The following is a 26,505-nucleotide window of genomic DNA, read 5'->3' on the forward strand; positions in this document are numbered from 1 at the left end:
AGTGCCTATTGTGAATGAAAGGGTGGACTGATGGATGAGTGGATGGATGTGTGGGTGGGCAGGTGGGTGGGTGGTTGGATGGATGGATGGATGGATGATGGATGATGGATGGATGGATGATGGATGGAGGTGTGGATGGATGGATGGATGGTTGGTTGGATAGATGGATGGATGGATGATGGATGGATGCGTGGATGGATGGATGGATGGATGGATGGTTGGTTGGATAGATGGATGGATGGATGATGGATGGATGCGTGGATGGATGGATGGATGGATGGTTGGTTGGATAGATGGATAGATGGATGGATGGATGATGGATGGATGCATGGGTGGATGGATGGATGCGTGGATGGATGATGGATGGATGATGGATGGATGTGTGGATGGATGGATGGATGGATGCACAGATGATGGATTGATGGGTGAGTAGGTGGATGGATGGATGGATGGGTGGATGGATGGGTGGGTGGATGGATGGATAGATGGATAGATAGATGGGTGGATGGATGGATTGGTGGATGGTTGGTTGGATGGATGTGTGGGTGGGCAGGTGGGTGGACAGCTGAATGGATGGATGGATGATGGATGAATGGATGCATTTATGAACTAATGGATAGATGGGTGGACATCAATCCCCAGTAAAAACATCTCCCACAGCAACAATTCTGCTTACAACTGTGTTATTGTAGCCATCTACCGAAGCTCTGAGGTGCGTGAACACTGCAGCAATGAGTCAGTGTTCTGCGGTCTGCTGATTTTTAGGAAATGATCTAAGAATACATCTCCGAGGCTTTCATCGATGAGGCAAATGGTGGACTTCTTTAAATATTTATGCTTTTAAAGTGCTAAAATTTGGGAACACCTAAAAAATACTGCTAACTGTGATGTATTGCCTTAGAAGGCCTTCCAGCTACATGGAAAGGGGAAAAAAGGATTTTTCGAAAATGGATGGAGGACATGTCCCCAGCACCAGAGAGGGGATGGGGGGAGACTCTGGTCCTTGGGCCCCGGGTGTGTGTACAACCTGCACAGGGCAGGTGCCCCTCTGTAAGACGCAAGGTCAGACAGGGAGAAGCGGGAGTGGGGGTCCCAAACCCAGCACCTAGCTTACCGGGCTCTCCATGTCCCGACCCCGTGGGACTCCCGAAGTCATGTCCCACCCAGCCATCGTCCCTCACCTGCTCTACTCCAGCCAGAATCCGTATCTTCCAGCTTCTCCATCTGGGCTCTGGGCATGCTATTCCCTCTGCTTGGAATGCCCTTCCTGTACGTTTCTGCCCAGCTAACTCCTACCAGAGCTCCTACTGTGTGCAGACACACGTCGAGGCACCGGGAGTGTGGCAGAGAGCCGGACAGACTGCCTCTGTCCCTGGGGGATCTGTCACGCTACGTGGGGGGAACGACACTCATTACAAGCGCAGATGACGGTCAGACAGGCCCGGGACACAGAGATCGGAGCAGGGGCCTCATCTGCGGGCCGTGCAGGGCGGGGTGAGCTCTGCAGCCTTCTCGAAACCACGTGCCCAAGGAGCAGTTTTGGGCAGGGTTCATGGGCGAGTAGCTGGGTTTGTGGGCGGCTCGGGGGACATGACAGCTCCCTGCTACCGCTGAGCTGTGTCCCCCAAATGCCTATGGTGGAGTCTGGACCCCAGCACCGCAGAAGGTGGATGTTTAGAGGTAAGGTCTTTGCAGAGACAAACTAGGTAAAACAGGGTCACCGGGGTGGCCCTGATCCCATGGGACTGGGATCCTTATGAGAAGAGGGGACCAGGGCAAGGACACACATGGAGGGACGATCCCACGAGGATGCAGGGGGAGTACGGCCGTGCGCACATGAGGAGAGAGGCCTCAGGAAGACCCTGCCCTGCCCGCACGAGCTGTGGCCATCCTTCCGGGATCTTCCAGATGGCTGGCGAGCCAGCAGGACTGTCCTCTGGGCTGGGGTTTATGGCGTTTGTGGGCCTGCGCCAGCTTCCTGAGCAAGTTCCCGACAAGGGCCTCTCCAGCCCCATCTCACACCGAGGAGGCTGATGATCGCCGGTCCTCGCCTGTCCCTACCTTGGATGCTGCCACTTGCCTACGTGTCCCCCGTGTGCCTCCGGGAGCTCTGCTGGCAGGTGCAGAGAATTTCTGGTGAAGCTTGGGCAGAGCTGTCAGCCGTCCTGAGAAAGGGCTGCTGGGCCTCATTACCACGTCCCGGCTGCTCAGAGTTGGCTCGGACGAGGTCCCTGCCCCAAGGGCTGCAGCACACCCCGACCCCCTGACGGGTGGGCTCCCGCTCGTCACAACTCACGCCCAGTGACGCAGGGAAACCACCCCACCGTGCCATCTGTCCTTTAGTCCCCAGTTGGCATGAATTCTGCTGGGTGTTAAGAGAAGTAACTAATAAAACCTGCAAAGTCATGTCATTTCCAGACATGTGGGGACACGCGTGGGGCACACCCGTGGCTTCCAGCCCCAAGGGGACTGTCTGGATGCCTGTGCCCACAACTAATCTCCCCTGGATTATGACTTCATCTCACTGTGGATGCTGGCTGGGCCACACTCATCCTTCAGTTCCTCGATGTCCCCCCAGTGAGATGTGTGGCACATGGACACCAAGCACGGCATCCCCGTGGGCTTCCTAGAGGCAGCGTCTGCTCCCAACGGGGTTGGGGGAGGTTGGCTGGGACAGGTTCCACGACGAACAGTGACCCAGACAGCACTTAGGATAGCACTTGGGACTGGCACTGTCTCCCTTCATAAGGTCTCTATGGCCACCACCAGCCACCAAATGTAAAGGACACATGCTTTGCACAAGGTTGGAGAGCAAGTGGGAACAGCTCAAGGCACATATTGCCAAACACAAGGACAAATGCCACACCTGTCAGAAGGAGCTAACAGCTCGCAGTGTGGTAACGGCATCAAGACAGACAGACACACGGGCCACAGAGACAGAACAAAGAGCCCAGAAATGACCCTCACGTAGGCGATCGGACGAACTTCAACAGCGGAGCTGAGACCCATCAGCGGGGAAAGGACAGTGTTTCCAACAAACGAGTCAGGAAAACTGGACATCTGGATGCAAAGAGTAAAAGCAGACTCTTCCTCTCCCACTGTATCCAGAAATGAATTCAAAGTGATCAAAGACTTGAATATAAGACTTGAAACTATAAACGACCTGGAAGAAAACACAGGGCAAAGCTTCATGACACAGACTTCGTCATGGTTTCTAGGATGGGACACCAAAAACACAGGCCACAGGAGCAACAATAAACACATGGAGGAAACCAGAATTTAAAGACTTTCATGTAGTGAAGAAAACCATCGACAGAGTGAGAGGCAAGCGACACAATGCGGGGGTGGGGGCAGGAGTATTGCGCAAGCCAAGTATCTGGCAAAGGATTAGTATCCAGGTTATATAAAGAACTCCTACAAGTCCACAACAAAAACTCAAAAAGTCTGATTAATAAAACAAGCAAAGGATCTGATGAGACATTTCTCCAAATGAGCTACAAAGGCCAGCACGCATACGCATCATATGGCTGCACAGCCAGATATGACCCCATGCCCGTTAGGACAGATACCGCCAAGATGCCAGAAAATATCGAGCATCGGTGAGGGAGAGCCCAGAGCCCTTGTGCATGGCTGGTGGGGACCCAGAATGGTGTGGCCGCTGGCGAGCACAGTGCACCTGTTCCTCAAAAAAATGAAACATAGACCAACCCTATGACCCAGCAATCCCACTTACGGATACGACCCCAAAAGAACTGAAAGCAGGATCCCAAAGACAGATTTGCACACCCCTGCTCACTGCAGCCTTATTCCCAGTAGCCAAGCGGCGGAGGCAGTCGCAGTATCCCCTGGCGGATGAGCGGATAGAGGAGACGAGGTCAATCCACACGACGGAATGTTATTCAGCCTCAAAACCGAAGGACCATCTGACACCTGCTACCACATGGGTGAGCCCCGAGGGCATGATGCTCAGTGAACTGAACCAGACACAACAAGACTCATACTGCAGGATTCCACTTACAGGCGGTACCTAATGTTGGCAAACCATTAGGAATAAAAAACGGAATGGTGGTTCCAAGGGCTGGGCGGGGCGGGGGGAGAGGGCGCCATATTTCTGCAAGAGGAAACATTCTAGAAACGTGGCGCGGGATAATATGTCCACAGTTGCGGCTACCACACACGTGACAATGGTCAAGATGGCAGATTCCACACGATGTGGTTTTTTCCACAATTAAAAGAGCTGAAGGCCCTTTCTAGGGTGGGAACAAGTTGGCAGCAACTGTTGGTAAACAAAACAGACGTGGTCTGGAACACAGTTACGTGGAAAGAGAGAGGGAGAGCTTATAAAATGCGATCACTGTGGATAATTATTCTGGCGAGGACTGATTGTGTGTGAGTACCCCAGACACTTGCGCACACAGCTCGTTGCTTGTCGCTGAACCCTACTAACGAGGGTGCCGCTACTTCCCATTTACGGACGAGTGAAAGTCCCACGGCTGGGAAGGAGTGGGGTCAGGGGTCACGTCCACGCGGCAGGACCAGGCAGGGAGCAACAGGACGGTCTTTTGTGTGACTGCCCTGGCTTCTTTTCATCCCGGCCAATCATCTTTCAGTGCTGCTGGGAGAGGCTAAACCCTGTGGTCCCAAGGGAGGCTGACTTGTACCAGCACGTCTGTGAGCTACCCTTGACTTGCGGAATTGGAATCAGTGATAGAAAAATTCTCGCTCTGGGTACATTATAATTATTGCTACCATGTCCCGGGCATCTCTTTTGTATCCAGAACCTCATCATGCATTCGTTACCTTGTTTGCCCCTTGCAGCGTCCCTGAAAGTAGATGCTCATTCTACAAAGAAACTGCAGTTCAGAGAGGTTAAGCAACTTGGCAAAGGTCACACAGCTTGTACTAATACATCAGAGCATGATGCTTTTCTGTACCAGTTTCAGAGTCAGGGAGGAGGGGCCATTTGCTTAAAATGTTAATGAAAAAAATGCTCGTTGGCACAGTGTCCGGGATTATTCTAAGAACGTCTGTGAGAAATTCCTATGGCTTGATATCTCCACTTCTCTACGGAGTCGGCCAAACATGGCCTCATTGTTGATCTTCAGAGGCATATTTTTAGTGTGAGGTGGGCTGTGTTTATTTTTTTGAGGAATAGCAAACATAAGGTTTCTATAAATAAAGCCATGGCTCCCCCCCTCCCTTCTCATTTTGTGCACGATTCACAAGTGTGTTGACCAATCAGACGAGGCTGCCAGCTCCAGAGACTTCATAATGGAAAGTTCCCGTGAGTGAGAGGAGGGCTGGTCCGCGTCTTTAAAGAGCCTCTCCATCCGCAGCACCTGCAGCCGACTTTGTACGCATCTGTCCCGTCCCGGAGAGCATTTTCCTACTTTTTTTTTTTAAAGATTTTATTTATTTATTTGACAGAGAGAGATCACAAGTAGGCAGAGAGGCAGGCAGAGAGAGTGAGAGGAAAGCAGGCTCCCTTCAGAGCAGAGAGCCGGACGTGGGACCCGATCCCAGGACCCTGAGATCATGACCCGAGCCAAAGGCAGCGGCTTAAACCACTGAGCCACCCAGGCGCCCCGCATTTTCCTACTTTTTAATGACGCTCACGTGAAGGGGCTACTGAAGAAGGACTGTTTCTCTTTTAATTGTCAGCAAACCATTTTCTGAATTGGAAGTGGTTGTAGACCGAGGGGCAACCCCACTTCCACTTTTCTGTCTGTGAAATGGTTTGCACCCAGGCGGGGGCATAAAGCACCAGCAGACCCCCACATTTGTCCTGCCCTGAGTTCATGGCCTCTGGCCCGGAATGCCTTCCTCTCCTATGGTGGGCACCCAAGGCCCCTTGAAACCTCGGCCATGGAAGGCCCCATGAAAACTCCCAACACACGTTAGTGGGGACATCTGCAGTAACTCTGGGCAGGTACTGCCACCAATGAGGAAACCAAAGATGACATTTATGGGAGGAGAATCCTCCTGAGATGACTTACACTCGGCATTTTTGGTTCTTACACGGAGACAAGCTGTGGTCCTTATCCATGTCCTCTTGTCCCTGAGCCAGCTCACCTCTCCCTGCAGCTAACTTGCTACCCGTGCCCATAGCCTAGCATACAGCAGGTTCCTGAATACACAGAGCCCAGCTGCTGACCTTGCTCCCCATTTCTCCCATGTTCACCTATGCTTAGGATACATTTCTGGAATTGGAGTGACTGAATCAAGTGTAAATGTCTGTTCCATTCGCTCCATCACCTGCCATCCATCATCTATGATTCATCCACCCATCCATCTGTCCGTCCTTCATTATCCATCATCCATCCATCTGTCCATCCATCCATCCCCCATTATCCATCATGCATCCAAACATCCATCCCAACATCCATCTCCATCCATCCATCCATCCATCCATCCATCCATCCATCCAAACATCCATCCATCTGTCCCCCATTATCCATCATCCATCCATCTATCCATCCATCCATCCATCCATCCCCCATTATCCATCATGCATCCAAACATCCATCCCAACATCCATCTCCATCCATCCATCCATCCATCCATGCATCCATCCATCCATCCAAATATCCATCCATCCATCCATCCGTCCATCCATCCAAACATCCATCCAAATATCCATCCATCCATCCATCCATCCGTCCATCCTCCATCATCCATCCATCCAAACATCCATCTCCACCCATTCATCCATCCAAACATCCATCCAAATATCCAAATATCCATCCATCCACCCAAACAACCATCCAAACATCCAACCATCCAACCATCCATCCATCCATCCATCCATCCATCCATCCATCCATCCAAATATCCACCCATCTACCCAACCACCCATCCAACTACTCAACCATCTACTCATCCAAGCATCCAACCATCCACCACCAACTACCTATTAAGCCCCCACCCTGTGTAAACCCTGTGTAAACTCTGGAGAGAGAAGGTGAGAAAGTCCAGCTGGCCACTGCCCTTCTAGTGTGTAGTAAGTGCCTTGACACCTGGGGAGGGCTACAGACAGGAAGGCTTTTCACACAAGAGCACCCTACACACCGCAGGTTCACAACAAATGTGTGGGGACTGAATGATTACACGTTGCCCTCAGGTGCAGGTGGCCGGGATGTGTGAGAGTGAGGACCCGTTTGTGGAAGAGCTTATCTCCCACCGGCTCAGCCCCCAGAGTGTTGATCAACATGGTTGACTTGAGGGGCCCACGAACATCTCACGGCGCTACTACAGCTGTCTTTTCTAGATAGCCTTTGGGGGAGGTAAATGAACCTATTTTGGTCTCAGCCGGTTTCCTTGTTGGCACCTTGTTGGTGAGCTGATCATGTCATCCTTGACTGGTCCCCAGATTTAATGAGAACACCTTCAAGGCCTTCAACATGGTGATGTTGGTTGACTCTTGGCTCCAAACAGGTATTTTTAATCCTGTTACAAAGGTCTCCTTTTTTTTTTTTTTAAAGCCGTTTGAGTGGACAAAGATGCTATCGAATGTATATTTTACTATCAAGTCAAGAAGATCATACATGTCGTGGACCCCAGAAAAGCCACGATTCTGCTGCCCCTGCCTGTATAGACTTGGCTTCCCACCGACAGGTGGAAGGTACTTTGATGCCTTGAGTCCGGACTGGCCTGAGACGTGACTTGGTCAACAGGATGCTGCCGAGCAACAGGCCTCCTGAGGCCTTGCGCGGTTTGGCTCTTCACTGCGGACCTCGCTAGTCTGGGAACAAGCCTGGGCCAGCCTCCTGGAGGACGAGAGGCACCCCACCGCTGTCGCCGCAGCCCACAGCCCGCTTGCTACAATCCAGTAGGGGATTGTAGCTCCACCAGCTACCCCCAGCTGAGCTGCCAGTGGGCCACAGACGTGTGAGCACGCCCCACTGGGATGAGCCAAAGCCGGTCCAAGTCAGCCCCTGCCCCGCGGTGGGCAATCACGAGGGCCGTGGCCTGAAGCCAGCGAGTTCTGGGCCGGTCTACATGCGGCAGCAGGTAACCGTACCGAGGCTTCTCTCCTTCATCCTGCTTCTCACGAGCCGACGTTCACAGAGCCTCCCTGACAGTAACACAGCGGGCCCGCGCCGGTGACCGCGGCCAATCCTTCCACCATCTTGCTGAGTTGCCAAAACCTCAGGGAGTGCGACCAGGCCCTCCGTCAGAGCCGGCCGCCTGAGCCCTTGGATCACTGAAGGCGTGTTTATGAGTGTCCGATCACCTTGAGAAGCGATACCATGACAACCTGTGAGAGAGCGGGCGGCATCTCGGTGTCAGCCACAGGTCTGGGTTTGGAGAGTACAACGCTCAGAGGACAGTGAGCGTCATGCGCCAAGTGGGGACGTGGTGGCCAACGCCCCAGGGAGCTTGGGGACCCCCAGGCCAGGTGGGGCCCAGGGACAATGGGCTCTGCTGTACAATTGGTCACGGATTTTAAGCTAAATGAAGGTCCCCGGAGCTCTGCTGTGGTGACTTTAGAACACGCTCCCCAATTCTCTGAGACTCCGCTCTTCAGAAAGGACCTCGTCGTCCTCCTCCCTTACGGGGACCGGACTCAGTCCTTGCTTCCGTCTGGAGCAGATGGACACGACCGTGGGTGACGACGGAAGCCTGGCCATCAAAGGCTTTCCTGAGTCTTCCTCGCCCTCCCCCAGACCATCTGCTTTGCGGGGAGCTGGTCCACACGGCGGAGAGGACCACGGGGTGAGGGCTGGGGCCTCCCCACAGCGGGCACGCAGGGTCGCCAACGTGGCTGCGGATCCCCTAGGCCTGGGCGAGCCTTCATGCCACAGCTGCAACCTCATGAGAGACCCCAGGCACGAATCCACCCAGCCAAGCCACTCCTGCAGTGTGGACCCCCGGAAGGAAACTGACTTACTATATGTGGGTTTTTTTTAAGCAACGAGGTTTTGAGGTAATTTGTTCCACGGCACAAGAGAACACACGTGCTTGTCATACAGTGCGAGAACTCATCCTTGGAAGTTGTTGTCTTTCCTGAACCTTGACCTCCCGCTCGTTCAGAGTTCGGTTCCCGGACACTCCACTCGTTGGCCAGCAAGTGGCGTGGCCAGGAACAAGCTTGGGTGTTGAGCGTGGGAAGCCGGAGTCCTCGGACCACGGTCCTTCCACAGACCGCTGCGGGAGAAGCCGTCCCGGAGACGCCCTTGCAGTGGCCCCTCGCCCTTGGGCAGGGACCGGCAGTGGCAAGGCTCAGCAGGGAGCGTGGGGCTGAGCGCAGACGAAGCCACGTCGTCATGCCCGGGTGGGAGCGGTGGTCAGCAGAAGCGTTCTCCCCCCGGGGCCGCTCGGGTGGCTTCAAGCAGGACTGGGTTCTGGCTCTGTCCCCTCCTGGCTTCCTAAACACATTTATGGACGTGTTCCCGCTCCACACACACACGGGATACGTGAGCAGCTCCGTTAGTTTCCGCTAACTGAATACACTTGCGGCCACGCCCCACCTGCTTCCGCACCCCAAAGGGCAACAACCACTCTCCGGGTTCCTGTCTCCACGGATCCCCGAGGCGCACTTTTGTCTGTTGCGTATGCAGGATCGCACAGCGCGTTCCCCTCCGTGGCCGGCCTTGCCTGCCCATCGCCGTCTTCACGGTTCTGCCCTGACCCTGGGGGCGGGTTGCAGGCGACGCCCGCCACGGCGAGCACAGCTCCATGGTGGCCGCGCGCCGTGTCTGGGGACCCGGCCCGGTGCTGGTGGGCATCGGGGCTGGAATGACCGGGGAAGGCCCCCTCACCGCTTTGGATGAACCAGGGGGTGCCTTCCGCGGAGGGGCGCTGCTGGGCCCTCAAGGGCACGCCTGTTCGGCGATCACCAACACCACCCTTTGATCCTCCTCCGAGAAGCTCACACTCCTAGGAGTGGCCGGGGGCATCCCAGGTGCTTTGCCTTCGCCACAGCTCGGTGTCCTCCGCACTTTGCAGTTTGGCCCCTTGGGCGGGTGCGTGGGAGCGCTGAACCCTGGTTTCACCCGGCCCTCCCCGGCGGCTCGCGAACGAGGGCCTTATCATCCGCTTCCCGGGCTCCTTCTTTTAACACGTTTTCGGGCTGGGACACCTGGGTGGCTCCGTCGGTGAAACGTCTGCCTTGGGCTCAGGTCACGGTCCCAGGGTCCCGGGATTGAGCCCCACGTCGGGCTCCTGCTTTCCCCCTCGGACCGTCCCCCACTTTTGCGCCCGCTCTCTCGCTCTCAAACAAAATCGCTAAAATAAACTAATTAAATGGTTTTGGATTAACGGGAAGCAGGCTTCTCTCTTGAGAACACACGGGTGAGCTCCCCCTTCAAGCGGGTGACACGTTTCATGTCCTTCCCCTCGGAGGAGTCCAAGCGCCCATGAGACTTCTGACAGCGACAGGCAGGCGGAGGACCTACGGTTGACGGCTTCCCCACGGGCGCACTTGCGTGGCTACAGCCCACTTTAGCATCCCACCCAAGACTCAGCTCCCAGAGTCCCATTTACAGGTTTTCCTGCGAAGAGTCCCCCGGGGGGTTCTCCGTAAGTGCCTTCCCGGGACTTGATTATGGCAGAGGCGAGTGTCTGGTGACAGCCGACTCAGAACCTTTCCAGAAAGCAACAGTGCAGTCCATCCTGTATGGGGGCACGTGGGGGTCCCTGCCCCGTCCTTGACGAAACCCTTGGCCCTGTTACCAGACACTCCCTTGGCTGCATCCGGCTGTCTCCGAGCGGATTCGGGACCGCCAGGCATCACCGTCTCTGCTGTCACAGGAGGGCGGGGCTTCGGCCACCCGATGCTCAGTGAGACCCGTGGGTCCCTAGCCAAGTAGCCTCAGAAAAAGTCACACGTTTCCCAGCACCTCCTCCATGCCTATGCCACGCGCTAAGGCTTTGGGACGCACAGGAGATGGGATCCTCGGCCACCCGTCCCATCCGGGATGAAGCACCGACCGCACCCCGCGAAGGAACGCCCCGCGGCCATTCTCAGACATTGCTGGGAGCCAGCGGCAAGCGTGGGAGCGCTTCGGCCAACCGCGTGGCGGTTTCCTGAACAAACACACGTCCATCCTATGACCCAGGACTCCAGACGTCCACAAAAAGTTTGTTTCTTGCAGCTTCCTTCACGACGGCCCCAAACTGGAAACGACCCGTCTCTCCGGGAGGATGGACACACAGACCAGGTGCAGCCACACAATGGGGTAAATGCGGCCACACCCCCACCACTTTCCTAGGCACCAGACATTGTGCGGAGCAGCAGAAGCCGGACTCAGGAAGAGCCGACACGTATGTTTCCATGATAAGACGCTTAGCATTATTCCACGGGGACGGGGTGGAGGGTGGAGAGGCACGCGGCCACTCTCTGGGGGTGACCAGAATATATCCCATATCTTCACGCGGTATAGGTGATACAGACGGATGAGACTGTGTTAAAACTGAAGGAAGCGTGCCCTTGAGCCTGGGCCCCTTACTGTATGCCAAAGGCACTCAATCTAAAGGACTGAAGGAGGACGTCCGACAAAGCTGCAGAGGACAGGGAACAAAGTGGGGTGTGGGGGGTCTGGCACTCCCAGGAGGGGGCGGATGAGGACGGTCTCTCTGTCGGAGGACATTCAAGACAAGAAGATGAGAAGCAGGCAGAGGGAGCATGTTCCCGCACAGGGCACTGCATGTGCAAAGGCCCCGGGGCTGCTGTGTGGGGGTGGCTGGGGAGAACCCCTCCTGAGCCACGGGTCAGTGTTCAGTTCACGGTCCTGTGGTCTGTCTGACCAGCTGGTCTGAGTTCTCTGCCTGCTGGATCCGGGGCTTTCTTTGGGCTCCATTCTTGGCTTCCTGCTTTTTGTTGTTGTTTTTTTTGTCATGGCATTAATCTATGCTATTTTCTTATATTTTACCCACACCTATAAACTGACTGTAATCTCTTCTTTGGGGCATGGGAGGACAAAGCACGGTATTTTTTAACAATAAAAAGTGAATTAAGTATGACACGTGAGCCGGCCCCGCGCGCCTCGAGCCTTTCCACATGAGACTTTCCACGTTCTCCACGTGGGCCCAGCAGTCTTGCCGATTCAACCACACCTCCAGCCCCTCCCTCCAAGAAAGGACTGGGGATAGGAGCAAACATGTAAACCCTGTCCCTGGGTCCCCCCACCCCAGGGAGCTGAGTCCCCGGGGCAGCCTGCGTGAGGGGCGTGAACCCACGTTCCTGGTTCAGGTCTCAGGCCTCATCTCCTGCCCGCCAGCATGAGGGCATTGCTTACTCCCCAGGGTCCCAGGCTTCAGGGAGCTGGGAGTGTTTCCCCATTAGCTGCCCTCTGGACCCCAGCAGAGAAGTTCATCGGACATTCTGCTGGAGAGACGCGTCTCTTCCCGGGCGGCACGAAACGTAGGCGACGCTCGGCCAGTCTTCAAGTTTGGCCCCCCACGGGGCCTGCTGCAGGGACTTCCAAGGCTCAGCACCCTTACGTGCTAACTTCCTCCTTATATTTGGGAGGAAGGGAGAGGAGCCCTTGGAGTAAAAGCACGTGAGCTCCGGTCCCTCCTCGGCCACAACCTGCTGTGTGACCTTAGGAATATTGCTCAACCTCTCTGGGCCACGGTTTCCTTCTGTTCCGAGGGAAGTGAGGGTGTTGGCCCTGGCGTTCTCGTTCAGGAGTCTCTAGAGGGGATCTGGGACACTTATTAGCTCTTCGAGGGCAGAAGAGCACCTGTTCCGATGCCTACTTATTAAATTCAATGACATAATTACTTAACAATTTCCCCTTTGCCACGGAGGCCGAGGAGTCTGTGTGTGTAACTGAGGTGGCCAGTCGAGGTCAGGACTCAGTTTATTGCTCTGCTTCTGAGCACTCCTGCAGGTCTGGCCACGTGAGAGCTTAAATGGTTTGTATTCTTAGTCATAGATTGTTGAATTGACAGCCACGGTGAGCCGTTGGTGGTGTTGGCAGGGCCGGGAATGCTGGTGTTGGAGCTCCGGTTAAAAAGGAGCCCACGGAGGATCCAATTCAGGAAACCCAGCCAGGATGGATTCGTAAGCTGAGGGTTCTGATCTAAACCACCCCCCCCCCCCCCGCCCCAGCCCGCGGCCCATTAAGAAGTCCCAGCGCTCCAGGCGCCAGTGTTAAAGGAGAAGCCAGGAACTGTTTGATGGAGAAGCCTGACAACCCCTTTCTCATCCAGGCCAGCGAGGTCAACATCACAGGCGCAGGGCACGTGGACAGCATGTGCCCCGAAGCCACGGCACGCACTGAAACCCGTGGCCTTCCTCCCAAACACACAACCCCAGTCTGAACCCGAGGAAGAAAAAAAAAATCCCAATTAAGGGACATTCCACAAAAGAACTGCATAGTCCTCCGCGAAACAGAGCACGAAGGGGGAGACGGGGCTCCAGGCCCAGAGACTGCGCGTGCCAAGACCGCAGGGACGAGGGGCCAGGGCGCCACGAGAAGGTGGTGAGGCGGCGGGTCAAGGGCCGGGGGCACGCAGGGACCCCGGAGGCAGGTGGGCTCCACCGGCCGGGCCGGGGCTGGGCGAGGGTGAGGAGGCCACCAAGAGGGGTGAGATGGACCCGGCCAGGCAGCGTGGAAGCAACAGTGGCCCCGGGCTTGGAGAGCGCTGGGCAGGGCTGAGTTGTGTGTGGGAACCGGCGTGGACCAGCCCAGGCCAAGGGCCGATGTGGGGATGAGGCACCGCGCCGAGCTTTGCGACCTTCGCAGGCGTGTTGGCGGCGAAGCGATGGGAGCCCCGACGGCGGGCAGAGCGGGGGTCCTGGGGGCCAACACCACGCTCGGACTGAGTCTGCAGCCTGGGCTTCTACCCCGCGCCCCGCTCGGCCTGGCTCTGCCGCTCACGGTCCAGGAAACACAATGCAAAAGAAATGAAGCCCCATCACGCCTTCTCCCCGAGAGCTCATGTCAAAAGCTCCATTTCCACCGCCAACGGGGCGTTCAGACGTTTTCACCGAAGTGCCATGTAAAAGCATCAGAAGTCATTAGACACCAGAGGCCGTACGTGGGCAGAAATAATTCCGGCCGAGTGTAAAAGGGAAAGGATTAATTCTTGAGTGTGGAGGGTGATTGCACACCGCGCCCAGAGGCAAACGGGGGTGCAGCTGGAGACGGGCTTTCTCTGCTGACCCGCGGGAGTGGAGGGGGTGCGTGCGGGGCCCAGGGGCTTGGACTCCGGGTGGGAACCCAGCGCCCAGCCGAATGACAGGCCTGAGGCGAGCGACAAGAAAGCTAAGCCGAATCCCCAGGCAAAGCCTCCACAGCACGCGCAGGCCCCGCCTAGGGCTAAACGCACGAAACTAGTAATCTATCCACCGTACAGCCACGTGACCCCTGTCAAATGGATCTCCGAGGGTTAGAAAGCTTTTATAACACTTCATCGTGCAGCACGACGACTCCAACAACGCTCCCAGGGCTGCAGGCTGAGGGCCGGGACGGCCGAGGAGGGGTGAGGGGCAGGGGCTGGAGAGATGAAGATCTCTAGAGCGGAACCTGGCCCCCTGCTGGGGCTCCTACAGCCGCACGGCCCCCACAGAGGAAGGCCTTCTTCTTGGTAAGCTGCGGAGGCAGCCACTGAGCTGGCTGGGACCCAGCTCCAGTCTTGAACAGGCTGCCCTTACTCTGCCTGAGTTTTCAGGTTTCCCCTGCCCAGCCGAGTGTGGTTTTCCACCCGACGGACTGGGAGCTCTTGGCCATGTGAGTGTGGGCACATTACATGCTCTCTCTGGGCCTCAGTTCCCTCCTCTTTCAAAAGGGACTCATACTATTCCTTATTTAATGAGTATGCAAGGACGTGACTTGAAATAGTGCCCGGGAGAGGACATGCCAGCAAAAACTGTCAGCCACCATCCAACCACCCATCCATCCAAACACCCACCTACCCATCCATCCAACCATCCACCCATCCATCCAACCATCCATCCATCCATCCATCCAACCATCCATCCATCCATCCATCCAACCATCCACCCACCCATCCATCCAACCATCCATCCATCCATCCATCCATCCATCCACCCACCCACCCATCCATCCATCCAACCATCCACCCACCCATCCATCCATCCACCCATCCATCCATCCAACCATCCACCCATCCATCCAACCATCCAACCATCCATCCATCCATCCAACCATCCACCCATCCATCCATCTACCCACCTACCCATCCATCCAACCATCCACCCATCCATCCAACCACCCACCCATCCATCCATCCATCCATCCATCCAACCATCCACCCATCCATCCATCTACCCACCTACCCATCCATCCACCCATCCACCCATCCATCCAACCATCCATCCATCCATCCACCCACCCATCCATCTAACCATCCACCCACCCACCCATCCATCCATCCAACCATCCATCCATCCATCCATCCACCCACCCACCCATCCATCCATCCAACCATCTACCCATCCACTCGCCCATCCACCCACCCATCTACCTGCCAATCCATCCATCCATCCACCCACCCATCCATCCATTGGGCTTGATCTGTTGCTGATATGCTCTAAGGGAAGTGAGAGCTGAACACCCCCCACCCCCGCCCAAGGCAATAGCTCAGAGGTGAGGGGGTGGGGCTGGTGGTATGACCATCCTCCTCACACACAGCTTACTTAGACAAGATCAGGAAGCTTCCACAATGTAAACCTACATGGGCTACAAATTCTGTGCAAGCAAGTACTGGCTATCCTGTTATCCAGCCCCCGGCACTGTAACTGGCCCAAAGGAGCATCATCTATGTCTGTTCAAATCAAAGTGAACTGTGCGTCAAATTACTGTGGTACAAGATAGTTTCTCTATTAGTCGTATCACAGCACAGAACAAAAACTCTTTCTATGTATGAGCATATCAGAGAACATTACTGAGAAAGTAAAGACAGTCTATGGATGGGAGAAAATATTTGAAAATCATATACCTGTAAGGGTTTAACATCCAGAATATATAAAGAGTTCCTACAATTCAACAACAACAAAAAACAAACAACCCATTAAAAACAAAACAGGCAAAGGAACTGAAAAAAGACTATATACAAATAGCCAATGAACAGATGCACACATCATTAGTCATTAGGTCACTGCAAATCAAACAATGGGACAGCATTTCACACCTACTAGGATGGCTCCAGTTAAAAAAAAAAAAACAAGATAACAAGTGTTGGTGAGGATGTGGAGAAACTGGAACTCCCCTGTGCAGGGCCGGTGGGAATGTGACATGGTATAGCCCCTGAGGAAAACAGTTAGGGGTTCCTCAAAAAGCTAAAGACATGATCCAGCTTATCTCCTTCTAGGTGAACTTCCAAAAGGACTGAAAACGGGGACACAAACTGGAACTTGCATGCAAATGTTCACAGCAGCACCATTCGCAAACAGCTAAAGCGTGCAAATAATTCAAGTGTCCGTGACGGACGGAGCGGATGGGTACACAAGTTGTGGTGTTTCCCTGCAAGGGAACTTTATGGGTCTGACACCCGCTAGGACGTGGATCAACCTCGAAATGCACAGGAAGTGTCATATACCAGACACCAAAGGACACATACGGCGCGAAGCAGGAAGGAGACGGAGGTGACCAGCGGCGGCGCTGGGGTAAGTGGGACCATTGCAGAACAGGTGCTCAGTTTCTGTTTGGGACAATAAAGGCGAGTTTTAGAAATGTTGGTGATGCTTGCACAACACTGTGAAGGTAACGGGTGCCCCTATACCCTTACGATGACTGAAGTGTTGTATATATTGAACATCAGTTTAAAAGAACAAAAACCAAACAAAATAACCCAAACGCAATTCCCTTACCTCCTCCCCCACGACTCTGGAAAACAAACAAACAAACCTGTTTTTTCCTGTTCCAAAAATCATGCCCCCTCTCTTCAGGCTTCTCTGACCCCCAGCCCCACATCCGGTGTGTGGGCCGCTCCTGCCGGCTCCGTGAGCAGCGCACACACAGAGCCCGACCCCCTCCCCCAACCACGCCCTCAGCACCGGATACCTGGCTCCTGGTATCCTTTGCACCTGCTGTTCCTGCTCCCAGAATGCCCTTCCCCCACCCCCTTCAGGTAGGCAGGTGTCCCATGTGTTCATCAATGAGGGCATCCCCGGAACCCTGTTTAGCCTCCCACTCACCGCCTCCCACCCCCGCTGCCCTCTGCTGCCCCCTTATTTGGCTCCTCCCTGCTCTCCCTGTCTTCGTGGAACTTATTGCCAGCGAACACATTGGATATTTCTCCTCCATGGTCAAGAAAGCTTCACGAGGGCTGTGCCTTCGTCTGCTGTCCCCAAGTCCCCAGGACGCGGGCCGGGCACCCGGGAGGCGCTTTGCAACTGTTGGCTGAGCAGGCGAGCGCAAGCTGCAGGAGACAACTCGCCCTTCCCTCCTGGCCGCCTGGGATCCACACCCCGCCGCTGGCCCATAGCTGCTGTTTGACCTTCAACAGTGTCTCCGTGCCTCAGTTTCCTCATCTGTAAGTGGGTCCAGTGCACGGAGGGAGTGACACAGCAAACGTACCATAACAGGGTTTCACGTACCACGCACACAAGGGACCGTTCCGTGAACTTGGCTATCTGCCCTCCCCCCTGCTTTCCCTTCCTCCTCCCTCCGTCTTCCCTTCCTCCCTCTGTGCCCAGCGTGCCATCCGTGTGGTCAGGCTCTCGGGACATCCCAGCAGGGTTCTGAGGTATGCCCAGGAGTGAGGGGGGCAGGCATGATCCAGGGGAGGGGATGCTCACGTCCTCCTCTCCCCAACTCCACCTGCCCTTGTGGGAGGGGCTTATGAATAAACAGCTTATGAGTAAGTAATGGGGAGCTTCTCAAGGAGGCAGCCCGGGCATCGATGGCCCCGGGGAAGCAAGAATGGGCTGGTCCCAAGACAAGTCACAGAACACCAGGTTCAACTTTGCACCTGGGTCGTGTGGACAGGAGCCTGTAGTTAGGGTGACGACGGCAAGTGGGAGGGTGACCATGAACCAGTACTTGTGCGGAGCGGAGACGACAGGTGGAAAGGCTACCAGGTCAAGCGTCCTCACAACCACCCTCCAGATGCACAGATAAGGCCCAGAGCGGTTAAAGACATCGGCCCTAGTCACACAGCGGCTGGCCGCACAGTCGGAGCTCGTGTTGGGCACTCCCTGCGAGAGGTTCCGGGTCAGAGCAAGCGGGGTTCGCCTGCACGTGCCAACGGCAGCCTCTGGGTCTTCATGACCCAAAGAGCTAAAGCGTGGCTTGCTGCTGGGAAGGTCTGTCAGTTTCTCGCACGCCTGCTGCGCTGGGACAAGGCATGCAGGGGCCAAGCTAGGATGGAGGTTGGGACACGGGTCCTAAGGTCTGACTCTGTGAGCCCTGACGCCCGGAGCAGAGGAAGCAGGGAGACCCTCGCTCCACACCCAGCCCCGGGGCAGGAGAGGAGTCTGCAGAGTCGACCTGACCATCGCTGTGTCTCAGAGCTGACCCATCAGGGCTCCCCCGGACCTCCCAGCTGAGATACAGCCCATCCCCCCACCTAAAGACTATGAAGACCAAAGGGCAGGCCCTCGGCGAGCATCAGCTTGTGGGTGATTCTGCCTGTGACAGGGTAAGGGACAGCCAAGGCCTCACAGGAGCGGCTCTCGGCTTGGAACCAGCATGTACCGACTGTACGTTCTCAGTTTCTCTGTCTGTGCAATGGGGATGATTCCGCTCCCACCTTACAGGGTTGGATGAAGGAGTGAGTGTGTGCAGTGCTGAATTCTGTGCCCAGGTGGAGGTCAGAGCTCGGTGAGAGGAGTCTGGGGCTCCCGAAACCGGCTGCCTACAGAACGGGTCAAGTCCACCGGGGAGCTCGAGGAGGCCGCTGCAGATGGCAGGCCAGCCTGGCCAGGAACCCCCATCCCCCTCCTGCACCCCGCTCCGGCCGGCAGGGCCCCTCTCTCTTCCTCCTGAGCCCTTAATTTGAGGAGTACGCAGTGTCACTTCTCGAAAGAGGCCAAACTAGGCTGTTTCAGGAGCAGCCGTCACAGTGAGTTTCTCCATGGGAATCCAGAGAGAAAGAAAGGAAAAGGGGCTGCCGCGCAGGGCTGGGGGGGGAGAGGCGGGAGAAGGAGTAAGAAGGAGAGCTTCCCGAGCTTCCCTAGCTATAGTCAGCAGCTCCCAGTTCCGAGGGGCATTCTGATGGTCCGGCCGCGATCCCGCCCAGGGCGCTCCCGAGGGTGGGGCTCAGCCCCAGAGCCGCGGCCACTGTCCCGCCGCGGCCACTGTCCCGCTGGCTCCCGGCTTCATTCAATAACCTCTGAACCGGGAGGGAAAATCATCCAGGAAACACTGCTTGGGTCATTTATTTTAAAATTATTGGTATAAAAATATCCAGGGTCGTGATTTATGCGCAGGGAGGGGCCCAGGAAGTCAGGGACTCCCCCTCCCAACTCTGGTCAGACCTCATTTGTCTCCCCCCCCAGGGTCCCCCCCGCAGTCCCCCCGCAGTTTCCATGATGACTTCAAGTCATAGGAGTTACTTTATATCGCAAATAAATCTCCAAAATAGCACGGAAATATTATGTGTATTAATAGCGCCTGTAAAAACATCCGAAAAGCTTCCATCCGCCGGGGCGCGGACGCCGCAGGCTGGGAGATGCTCTCCCGGGACTAGGGACGCGCGGCCGGCCTGGCAGATGCCTGCCCCAGCCCGGCCGGGCCCCCGGTGGTCCGTCCGCCGTCCGTTTGTCCGTGGCTGACCCCAGTGACCTGCCGCCGCCGACCGAGGCCCCCTCCCCCGCCCCTCACCAGGGAGCAACATGGGGCCGGGCCGCCACCGGACACCGGGGTCCCCGTCTCCTCCTGCCCCTCGTGCGCCGCTCAGTCCCGGGGAAGCGGCTGTCCCCGGGCGTCCCGACGCCAACGCCGCCGCGCTCGGGGTCCCTTGCCCCGCCCCCCGCCGCAGCCCCCGGATACTCACGGGCTGCGGGGGCTTCCTTGGGGGACAGCCCCTCGAGGTCGATGTCGCCCTCCAGCATGGCGCGGCTGAGCTGCCCGGTTCCGGTGCGCCCCGGACGCGCGGCGTCCAGGAGAGGGGGCGACAAAGTCACCCCCTGAAGTCTTCGGCGGCTCCGAGGGCCGGGGTCGAGCCCAGCTTGGGAGGGGACCGTCCCCCTCCTCCTCCCAGACGCAGGACGCGAAGCCGCGCGCGCCGGAGCCCAACTTGGCCGCCCTCGCGCACGGCCGCCGCGCCGCTCCTCCCCCTGGGCTTTTTGGGCTGGGGGTCCCGCCGCCCTCCCCGCCCCCGGGGCTACCTGCGGACGCCGCCCTCGCCCCGCCCCGCGCGCAGCGCGACGCCCCGGCCGCCACCCGGACACCGCGCGCGGGCGCGGGACGCTGGAGAAGAGCCGCGGCGCTCGCCCCGCGGGCCCGGCCCGCCCCCGGCCTCCTGCTCCACCGGCCGCGTCTCCACCCGCCGGGACCGTCGTTATCAGTCGGGGGCGGCCAGTGGGGCCCCAGGGGCCCTGCGCGGCGCTCCCAGCCAGAGCCCCAGGGAAGGGGTGCTGGCGGGGGCGCTGGGGGCAGAGATCCAGCCCGGAGAGAAAGAGGGCGCTGCCTGCGTGGGTGGCCCGGGTTCAGCCTCAGTGGAGGGTACTCGGCCCCCTCCCCCGGGCGGCGGGACCCTAATTCATCACTGTGGCCATTTGTCCGGAGAGGAGGAGGCAAGCCCAGGGATGGGAAGGAGATATGGAGGTTGCAGGGCAAGTGCCTGGCCTGAACTTGAACCCCCCCAGCCTGTGCAGAACTTGGGTATCTGGGTAAAGTGTGACCTGTCCCCAGCAGGGGCTACGCCCTTTTGAGGACTGTAGTTAAGCGCGGCAAAGAGCACTTGGCAGGGGCAGGGGCTCTGACCCACACCCCCAGGCCGGCTGAGGGCTGGTGGGGGGGGGGTGTTGCTCTGCAGTCCTGCTTGTGTTTAGGAAGCTAGGTCTGTGCCGTTCAGCGCCCGCCCAGACAGCAGAGATGCAGGCACCCTGGAGAGCTGGGAGAGTTGCAGGCTCGGCGCCTCCTGTGGCCACGGGCCCACACCCCTGACACCCCGGGATAAACACAGTAAACTCTGGGGCAGAGCTGGCCTAGACCAATGGCGAAAGCCGCTTCCTGACCACGGCATGGCAGGATGGGGGCAGCCTGGCCTTTTGGGAAGGTGGTCTCGCACTTTGCACCCCGAGGAGGAGCCAGGCTCCTGCCTGGTCCAGAACTGCAGACCACCTGCCACATAACAGCCCACAAGCCACCGGCTGTGGCTGGCCTCGGGTGCAGACAGACCCAGCCCCCCCGGGGGGCCCAACTCTGTTCACAGGCAAAGAATCTATGCATCCTTGAGGACGGCCTGCCCTCCCTGAACCCCACAGGCCTGCCCTGGGTGGAAACACTCACTGGTAGTAGCCGCAAAACCAAAAAGAAATGTGTCCCGCTGAACGTTCTTCCCTGCTCCCCCTACCAAAGCCTTATGCACAGAGAGGACAAGCAAGCCCTCCTCCTCCCAGCCTGGGAGGGAGGAGGATCACCTGCCGTGGTCTTTAGTATTTATCTTGTTTGCAGTCTGCACTGAGGAGCTGGGTGGGACCCGAGGCCCCGGGTGGGATTTGAAGGCTCATCCCATGAGGAGTTTCCAGAAAGCTCCAAAAGGTGTGGGCTGGGTACCCCAGGTGCCTGTCCCTGGGGGGCAGGGGAGGGTGGATGGCAGTCAAGTACAGTGGGGGGCCCTGGCTGGGGCCACAGGGACTTCGTAGAGCTTTTGCCTCTGGCCCAAACCACCACCGTGCAGGAATGGAGATAAAGACTCATTTTTCTTGGAAGAGTCTGACGGCCAGTGTGGTACATACCACCAGCCCAGTTGTATAAATACACAGAGAAAATGTTCGAGTTCTAACCCCTGGAACCATGAACTATAAACCAAAAAAGCTCAGGGGGGAAAAAATGTAAATAGGTACCAGAGCTATTTTTAGCCATCATTGTTTACCTTTCTGGGGGGGGAAGGGCTGGCCTATTGTATATTTAGCCAATGTTCAAATGCACGTTATTTAATGCCTTATTATTAGCAGAAATATGTTAAACAGCCATTAATAGATGTTGATTCATTCCAGCTAAAGCTATTTTTCTTCTTTTCATCCCCTTGGCTCCGGTTAAGTTGTGCTCTGATGTGAAACCCTTCGGCCGACTCCAGCATATGCAGGAAAGCCGGCCGGAGCTCCAGACTGTTTAAAACCATGTTTGATCCAATCCAGTTGAAAAAGATATTTTAGTAAATACCTGAACTCACTCATGTCTGCAAAGATTGGCTTCGGCTGTGAGGTTGGTAAATGGTGCGGTGCCAGGACGATGGCAGGCTGGGGAGAAGGGGGGCTCTCGCAGGGTCTGAGCGGGCAGAGTGTGCCCCGGGAGGAGGCGCCCCGAGGGCTCCCCCAGCCCATTTTGCGGGAGCCCCGGCAGTCAGGAGCACCCTGCCTGCGTCGGGAAGATGTTTACATCAAAAGCAGAGCCGGACAAGTGGACTGGCGCGGGGAGGAGGCACGCCTCTGTCAACAGCCGTCATTATAGGGGACGGGGATAATCACGCCATGCCAGGCTTGTAATTATGGGACATGGTTTCCCTTTTCGGCGGTGAGGGAGGGAGGGCAGTGGGGGAGGCAGCTCCCGGCGAGGCCCGGGCCAGTGCTCCTGCCCTGGGGTTGGCCCAGGTTTAAAATAGGCTTTGCAGGGTGAGGCCCAGCCCACTGGGACAGGCTCAGTCTCCCCGATGCCTGGGCCTTATCACACAGGAGGGCCGTACTAGAGACTCTGGGGCCTCCTCGGAGACGCTGGACAAGCCCACGACTGAGGCCAGCAGCACTTGGGGTCTCCACAGCTCCCAAATGCCGCTCAGGAGCAGTTCAGAGGCCAGAGCTCCCTTGACTGGCTGAGTGTCACCGCGCCTAAAGCCACCCCCTCTGCGGAACTCAGTGTATCCCCCGCTGTTCCCCCAGGAGGACCCTTGGAGAAGCCAGGAGACGCCCGGAAGGCCACCTAAATTCTGTTCCCACTGTCATCCATCCGCTGAATACAGACACGGTCATGGGTTGTTCAAACAGTGGCTTCTTGTGATCTCAGGAAGTCCGTTCTCAGTTCAAACTGGGGCTTGGAGCACCTGCTGTGGGTAGGGCCCCGACTCAGGGTTGGCAGAGGGTGGGGTGTACGATGAGCAAGGGAGGCCCTGGCCCCAGGGCTGGTGTGCCGTCGGAAGGGACAAGCCTGGGGCCTCGCAGTGGGTCACAAAGTGCCCGGGACCCCAGGCTCGGACTGTTACTTCTTGGAACCTCAGTCTGTGTCTCTACAGGGAGGACCTTGGCAGAGGGTGCTTCTTCGAGAGGTTTTGTAAAGCTTGAAAGAGGATCCAGCTTCCAGCCCAGAACCTGGTGAGCTCTAAGGGCTGGTTTGTGGCACGCTGTCTGTGGCATGCTGGGGTCACGAAGGCAGGACCACGTGGTGGAAGTCGCTCCCAACAAAGCTGGGGGCTGGCGGTGGCCCCTGACCTGCGGGCCAACAGAGGGAGGGTGGTTTTCTCTGGGTGGAGGGGGGCTTTAGGGCAGAGGCTAGGAGGAGAGGCAGCGCTGGGGCAGTGGGAGGAAGCAGGCCAGCCTGGCGGGTGGGGGGCATCCGGTGAGTGACAAGGCAGAAGGTGTGGCCAGATCAGAGCAGGGCTCTGGGGGGCTGCCCTCGGCAGGACGGGGTGAGGCTTTTGGTAAGAGAAAAAGAAAAAACACAGTGGGATGAGGTGAAATCCACATGACGTGAAACGGACCCCTTCAAAGTGGACAGTTTGGTACATTCTTGATGTGCCGCCTTCGCCACTGTCTGGTTCCAGAACATTCCATCCCTCCCGGTAGAGCCCCACACCCCGTGGCAGCTCTCGCCACTGCGCTCCCCAGCCTCAGCCTCGGCTGCTCCCGGTCACCGTGGATGGCCCTGACCTGGGCATTCCACATCCCTGCGGTCACTGCTCCTCTCATACTGTTCCTTTTTTCTTAACGGTGTTCACGCATGATTTCTTTCTCGTAATTTTCTTGAGGTTCGTCCGTGTTGCATGTCAGAACGTGGCTCCCTTCCGTGGTGGAGTGATACTCCGTGGTGCGGCTTTGTCGCGCTTGTTAACCCTGTGCCCACTGATGGACATTGGGGCTGCTTCCGAGGGGGTCCCATGAAAGCCCCATGAAAGCCGAGGGTCCTGGGCAAGGCTGAGCGGTGCAGACAGCCCAGCTGGGGAGAAGGAAGCACAGGCTTCCGGACACGCTTTGGCTCCCGACCGCAGACACAGAGGGTCGGCCGCCGCAGGGCGTCTGTCTCCATGGGCTTAGCCAGCAGAGGGGTCCCCAGACCCGGCGAGCCACCCGCCCGCGCTCGCCTCGGGAGTCTGTCTATTTATGAAGCACTAAGACGGCACTTGCCGGGTGCCGGGCCCGTTCCAAAGGCTCGGTAAGTATCAGCTCACTGTGGTCCTCCCCATTCCATCCCCCCTTCCAGATGGGAGCCCGACGCTCCGATCCATCCCCCCTTCCAGATGGGAGCCCGACGCTCTGAGCGCGGGAGGCGCACGGGTGTGCGTGCGGGCCAGGGACTCGAACCCAGACAGCCTGGTCCGGAGCCGGGAGCCCATGCCGAGCCCTGGGCTCTAGGCTGGAAACGCCACGTTGCCCAGACCCTGGCCATCCCATCCCATGCCCCGATTTGAGCCTGACCCGAGATCCTCCTTCCTATTTTCTTCAACCCAGCTCGCTTCTCAATAACCTTGTCATTGTTACTTTTATTTTTTAATTACGGTAAAATGCGCAGGATATGAAAGGTACCATCAGCCATGTCGGAGGACAGAGTTCTGTGGCACTAAGTGCACGCACACTTGTCACCACCATCCATCTCTAGAACTTTCCATGCTCCCAAGCCAAACCCCGGAGGGGGCGGCAGGCCTCCTGGTACCAAGCCGAGACTTGCCTGGGGTGTACTCCAAGTGACCAAGAGAGACCAAGAAGACTGAGCTGTGTCCGCCCCGGGCGCCGCAGGGCCCTGCTGCCCGAGTCCCGTGCTGCTTAGAACTGGTTTCCTCTGCACCGAAAGTAGGTTTGCGGCACACCCGTGACGGGGGCCGCATCCGGGGAGATGCCAGAAATAGCGGCCTCCTCTGTGCAGGACGGCGAGGTTCTGTGAGCCTCGCTGTGGCCGGGGAAACAGCCACGGGCGCGGAGCTCTCGGGTGCCACGGCCACGCGGGACTCCCGTCTGCTCTTTGACATCTGTGTGGCCTCAGCCGTAGGGGGCTTGGGTTCTCGTCCCCGCTGACAGCAGAGGAAGCAATACCCTGCCCGCGAGAACCACTCGCCCGAATCCACACAGCTGCCCAGTGGATTCTAGAACCTTCTAGTCGACTCCAGAATGCTTTCCACCGCACCATGCCAACCCTCTGTTTGGACTCAACACAGTATGACCGCGACAATAAGAAAGCTATGGAAACAATAGAAAAACATTCTATTTCGGCCCTTTAATGTGCTGTGTCCGAAATCCGGCTGGGCTCCTTGGCCTGTCCTCAACCTTCCGCCTGTTTGTTTGTTTGTGGGATGAGGTGGGCAGAGGGCGGGAGGGAGACGCTCCGCTCACAGCCGTCCAGGTATGACTAACATCCTGCGGCCTGTTTACCCTCAGAGGCTGCTCCTGTCCCTCGAGTTTTGGGAATTAAACAGATTCTAATTAATGGTGCAAATATTTACGCTCAACGCCTCATCAAAGAATACACAGCCTGGGTTTTTGGGGGGTTTTTTTTCAGAGTAAATAACGGCAGTGCCAAGGCTCTTGGCCGTAAACCAGAGGCGAGATTATGGGTTCGGGCTATGTTTTTAAGTGGTTCAAAGATGGTAGTTTTATATAGAAAGTCCCTTTGTAATTCAACACCTCTGCTGGTTTCATTCCCCCCAAAAGGTCAAAGGCGAGCTGCCTTCCCTCAGTGGAGATGACCAGATGTCGATGACAAAACGCTTCCGGACAGGAAGATGGCTTCACCTGGAGCGTGGTGTTAAGATAGAACAGTCTAGAAGTCGGTCTGCCATCCCTCGGGGAGTCTGCTTGTTAAGGCTGTGTGCTTTGCCCACAAAAACTTGAGACACTGTCATCTGATCGGGGTGCCTGCCTGGCACAACGGCCCATCAGATGGCCTGGAAGGCGGGCCCTCCTAAGAATGGACGGGAGGCCTCGGTGTCCTTGTGGGGTTTTGCCCAGGAGAGCAGTTTTGTCTCCAGGCCTCACTCTGTTCTTCAGCGTGGGTTGGGGGATCAGGATTCCTGGGGAAAGAAAACACCAGGTCTAGCTGCCCTTGGGGACCCCCGCCTACCCCGCGGTCCCTCCGACGCTCTTAGCCAGGCTCCTTGAGCCTCCCTTGGCGAGGTTCCCTTCCCCCTTGGCCACAGTATGCAAATGACAGGCACTGTGAGACCAGACAGCTCACAAAACCTTTTCTCCCCCGGGCTCCCGAGATAAGGCTTTCCCAGACC

The 26,505-nt window shown here is 57.0% G+C and overlaps 1 protein-coding gene and 1 long non-coding RNA gene across 6 annotated transcripts in view; one reads left to right on the forward strand and one right to left on the reverse strand.

The window, feature by feature from the left end:
• The window catches only part of ANO1 (anoctamin 1), a 144,269-nt gene that overhangs the window by 109,863 nt on the left and 7,901 nt on the right, over nucleotides 1-26,505 (reverse strand). For 2 of the 5 annotated variants that reach the window (XM_046014410.1, XM_046014411.1), the window contains exon 1: nucleotides 19,912-20,206. The exons of 1 other annotated variant lie outside the window; for it this stretch is intronic. In XM_046014410.1, the coding sequence (XP_045870366.1) occupies nucleotides 19,912-19,969 (58 nt within the window). In that variant the 5' untranslated portion in view covers nucleotides 19,970-20,206. Of the gene's footprint in view, nucleotides 1-19,911; nucleotides 20,208-26,505 lie in introns of those variants that run through there. 2 more of the 5 variants (XM_046014408.1, XM_046014412.1) reach the window with 2 other exon arrangements.
• On the forward strand, nucleotides 22,972-26,213 carry LOC123948015. The gene is made up of 4 exons (XR_006819907.1): nucleotides 22,972-23,130; nucleotides 23,311-23,389; nucleotides 24,043-24,446; nucleotides 24,804-26,213. It is a non-coding gene; the product is annotated as an uncharacterized LOC123948015 (long non-coding RNA).

The sequence above is a fragment of the Meles meles genome, chromosome 8 (genome assembly GCF_922984935.1).
Source record: "Meles meles chromosome 8, mMelMel3.1 paternal haplotype, whole genome shotgun sequence".
Taxonomy (NCBI): Eukaryota; Metazoa; Chordata; class Mammalia; order Carnivora; family Mustelidae; genus Meles; species Meles meles.